The 4,366-nt window shown below is 38.6% G+C and overlaps 1 protein-coding gene and 1 long non-coding RNA gene across 2 annotated transcripts; both read right to left on the bottom strand.

Annotated features, from left to right (window-relative positions):
- Positions 1 to 208: 208 nt before the first annotated feature.
- Positions 209 to 1,744, bottom strand: LOC108967660. Its single transcript, XM_018931234.1, has 2 exons — positions 1,093 to 1,744; positions 209 to 799 (listed from the first exon to the last, which is right to left on the bottom strand). The coding sequence occupies exons 1-2, from the start codon at positions 1,445 to 1,447 to the stop codon at positions 690 to 692; spliced, it is 465 nt and encodes a 154-aa protein (XP_018786779.1). The 5' UTR covers positions 1,448 to 1,744; the 3' UTR covers positions 209 to 689.
- Positions 1,745 to 2,487: 743 nt separating this feature from the next.
- LOC108967653 lies at positions 2,488 to 4,345 on the bottom strand. The gene is made up of 2 exons (XR_001993270.1): positions 2,702 to 4,345; positions 2,488 to 2,626 (listed from the first exon to the last, which is right to left on the bottom strand). It is a non-coding gene; the product is annotated as an uncharacterized LOC108967653 (long non-coding RNA).
- Positions 4,346 to 4,366: the final 21 nt, after the last annotated feature.

The raw sequence follows: 4,366 nt of genomic DNA, 5'->3' as shown, positions 1-4,366 counted from the left end.
TTTGATAATTTATTTTTGTATGCTCAAGTTTTGCATTTCCCATACCACAGGTTAGCAATAGAGCGCGTTACAGTGTTTTTTCAGGTGTTCTGTTACCCTGAACAACTTAAAATATACATAAATAATAAATTACATAAAAATTAAAATAGAAATTATATAAACAAGAACATTGCAAATAATAATTTAATCATTCCTAATATCCCTGACAGACGACAGATTAAAGAAAAGCGCTAGGGGTAAGCTGTTTTTATGTTGCTAATTATGTTATGTGCCAGTATATTTATAAAAACTAATTTTAATATTTTTAGATAGAGGTGAACAAATAAAGAACAATGTAGACAAATAGTGATGAAGTTGTGTTAATAGATTTGTGGCGGAAACGAGCCGGAGACTTGCGACGTACTAAACGTAATTTACACACCTAAGCCGACATATCTGTGCAAATGGCGCTCAAATTTACCGCAAAAGAAGTACATGTTAAAATATGGAATCTTACACAAAAATATAGGTTAATATGTATCCACATAAAAGAAAAAAGTTGGGTCCTCGGGGGGCAGCCCATCACTGTGGAAACATTTTGATTCGGTCCATCAATTATCGGACTGACAGCAGCCAATACTGCTGAAGTATATGAATTATTTCCTGTGGTAAGCTGAGTTTTACACGTTTATTATTAAAATAATTTTTTCTTAAAACATATCGAAGTCAACAATACATTCGTTCCAGTCATCTATAGCTATACGATCACCAGAACCAATTTCGCCTGAACCTGGTAGCTCGACATCAGCAGCGGGTGCATCTACAAGTAAAAAGAGAAATTACATGGGCGAACTAATATAAGTGGCAAAAGAACAAAACGAATTACTGAAGACAGTGGTGGAGGATGGGAAAATATTGACTGAGAGTGTTGTTACTGTAATCGAAGAACAAAGTAGTAATACAAAAGAGTTTATAGGTATTATGAAAAATATTAAAAAAAAAAAATTAAATAATGTGATTACATGTAATAATAAAATCAATTTAAACTAAATATTAATTTTGGAAATGTATTGGAATACAAATAGCTACTGCGGAATGTAATGTGTTTTGTACCTTTTTGGAAACTCATTGCGATGGCATTCCTAATTGCTGTCGCTGTTAAATCATTTTCTCCTAATCTTGTTATATGATTGGGTTGACGTCTTGTTGCATCTTCTGCTGCGTCTTGAATAAAAGCTGAAAAAACTTCATCGTCCTCAATCTTTAGAAAATTGTGCAAAATGCAATACGCTCTTATTATAATATTAACATTTTTAGGAGATACTTGCAAGCCTCTTCCAATTTCACGGAAGCGCGCTTTAAGCTGACCAAAAGCGTTCTCGATCACTCGGCGACATTTGAACAGTCGGTAGTTATAGAGCTTTTCTACTGGAGATTGATTAGCCACATATGGGTATGGTTTCATCATGTCACGTGATAAACGAAAGGCTGAGTCGCCAATAAGAAGCACCGGTACATTGATGCCTTCAATTGCTTGGTTATTTTGGTCAAAAATACCGGCGTGCTCATGGAAATGTTTAAGAGAGCTCCTCTCAAATATATAGGAATTATTATTTCGTCCTGTGGATCCTTATGTACGTAAACAATTCTTCTACAAATCTTTTTAGTTCTCGTGGATGTGGGGGATGTGCACTAATGCAATCCGCAAGACTATCGCAAACGGCATGGCAAAAATCCAACACAATTTCGCCAGCAGTGCTGCGCCCAATGCCAAACAAACTAGCAACGTTTCTATATTCCGCTGCCGAACCCAATGAATATGGTGCAATAGGTACTCTTTTTTCAAGTGGGATATATCGCCGCATGTTGCTATCCATTTTACCGATATTTTTTACTTTTTTGCAAAATTTTTTGAAAGCGCTTCTAGTATTCCTTGAACCTTGCGTCCATAGCAGGGATATCGTGCGATTGTAATCCCAGCTCTTAAGCTTGCGTTACAATCATGAATTGCTAATAATAATAAAAAAAGTAATAAACAGATTTTTTCGTTATATCCTTTTTGATCTTCTAAGAACAACAAAATGGCCATTAATAATCTCCTCTTATTCATTTTTATTTCACTTTTTTTTAATAAATAAACAGAATTTACAATCAGCTGTGTCGGGGTGATCGACGTGTGTTTGCCGGTGTGCCAAATAAAATAAAAACTATTAGGATTTGGGTAACAATTCAGATTTGTATATTTAAGGGTATAATATTTGCATGTATATAGAGTGAGTAAGTTTGTCCAATTGTGTGGTTATGTGTGTGGGTTTATATAATTATAATTTAACTTATGGGTTATTTACAATTATAATTATAAATTTTGATAAAACCTGATTATGTTATTTATTCCCGCGTTGAGGTGATTCTGCTGCTGTTGTTTTTGTTGTTGCTGCTGATATTGCTGCTGCTGATTTGGCGTCTATATGTCCGTCCGCTGTGGTGATTCGTTTTATTGTGTYTTTCTGTTTGTTGGGTACTTCGCTGTTATGTTGGCGCTGTTGGGTGTTTTTTGCATTGTCCTCTAATTCGTATTTAGACGAGTTAGGAGGACAATGCAGGGATGTGTTCATTTGGTATGAACATCYCGGCCGCCTTGCAGGGTCTGCGAATAAAAACATTTTAATATCTATTTTGATATGGGTTGATGAGTATTATCATAAACGGGTTGGAGGTATACTTTGGGTTTAAATCGCACAAGCACCGGTCAAAGTCCAAYCGAGTGCGGTGTTTTGTGCGATCACGGTGCTGTTATCGGGGTTGAATAATCCGGGTTTCATTATTCTTGGGTAGACGTCAGCTCCCAGTTCCAACATGATGTTGTCATTCTTCCAGAATGTAGGGTCGGCTAGGACTAAGTGGTCGAACTTCTTAGTAATTTCGCCACTTAAGTCACGGTTATAGGGTCGGGTCGGTAAATCGTGCGTCAAAAGGCAGTTAACTTCGACATGCCAGTCGGAATCAGTTAATGATCCTATGACGACCTTACATATACGACGGGAGTGAAGGTACGTTTTCGGTAACCTCAATCTCTGAACCAATTCTGACGCAATTATAGTCACCTTTCGGGTCGGGTTAATTATGGGTCGTGTTTGATTCCATTTGCCATCGTGTTTAACTTTGATCATGACTGTTGGTATAAGGGTCGGCTTGGCCAGTAACGTGGGTAGATCGTTTTGTCTATGCAATCTTTCTTCGCTCTTTGATGTTTTTTCTGGTTCTTTGCAGAACAGCCTGGGGTGCCCATGTAGGGTTGAATGGTGTTCCCCATTACACGTGGCAGATCGTTTTGTACTTGTGCACTTTCGGGTGGAATGCGATCTGGCCAAGCAATTGACGCARTACTTATATTTAATGACTGCGTCGAACTTTTCGTTGATGTTCATTTGAGTAAATTTTGAACATGTTACCAGTCTATGATCCTTTTTGCACAATCCACAGGCAACGTGTTTATGTGTTCGTTTTGATGAACGGCTGAGAGTACGTCGGGCCGTGCAATGAGTATTTCCTCGTTTCTCTCAAATGGGGGAAAGGGTCGCTTTAAAGCAATGTAGGCGTCTTGCCAGAGTCCCTTCGTCGGAGAGTGGGCTGATGCTTCGGATCACACTAAGTGATCGCACGGTGAATGTGGGGCTGCTTTGGCGACTGCAAGCTGGCTTCATATTGGTTTGAGGGGTCATGTCACTATAAGAAAATAAGATTAATTATTTGGTAAAGTGACTACTTTGGTTATTGGACGGGTAATTGTTCCCTGAGAGGTACGTATGTCAACTACTCTTGCTTTATTGTCTGCACCGAGATACGTTTTTTCGATGCGACCAAGTCTCCACTCATTTGGGGGTAGTGTTTCTTGACGTACAACTACCATATCGACGTCTATATTGCGCTGAGGGTATTTCCACTTGTACCTTTTGTGGAGTTCTTTCAGATATTCTTCTTTCCATCTTTTGCAGAAGTGTTGATGGAGTATCTTCAGTTTCTGCCATCTTTGTGCGATGCTTAGATGTGCACCKTCTAAGTTGGGTTCTGCTGGGATTAATAAAGGGGTACCTATTAAGAAATGGCCTGGAGTTAAGGGTTCTAAATTTGTTGGGTCTTCACTTAATGGGCTTAAAGGGCGAGAATTCAAGCTACTTTCGATTCGGGTTAAAAGGGTAGCACTCCTGCTTCCCAGAGTCCACCCATGTGTAGAGCTCCTGGCGGATTAAAGTGCCAGTTGATGTTTTGGTGTGCTTCACTAGCTGTTAATTGAGTTTTCAATGACTTCATGAATTCTCGCCGATCTTTAATTAAAAGTTTGGACGCTCCAACGAAATTAGTACCATTGTCCGAATAGAGATCGGCG

This window comes from Bactrocera latifrons, unplaced genomic scaffold (assembly GCF_001853355.1).
Source record: "Bactrocera latifrons isolate USDA-ARS-PBARC rearing strain unplaced genomic scaffold, ASM185335v1 scaffold_1007, whole genome shotgun sequence".
In the NCBI taxonomy this organism is placed as follows: Eukaryota; Metazoa; Arthropoda; class Insecta; order Diptera; family Tephritidae; genus Bactrocera; species Bactrocera latifrons.
Note: the sequence above shows the minus strand (reverse complement) of the source record. Positions and strands in the feature narration are given on the sequence as shown.

Coding starts and splice junctions, on each gene's coding strand:
- LOC108967660 (XM_018931234.1), bottom strand. CDS start 1,447: ATGATGAAACCATACCCATATGTGGCTAATCAATCTCCAGTAGAAAAG. Junction 800..1,092: donor CGCAATGAGTTTCCAAAAAG/GTACAAAACACA, acceptor TTTTACTTGTAG/ATGCACCCGCTGCTGATGTC.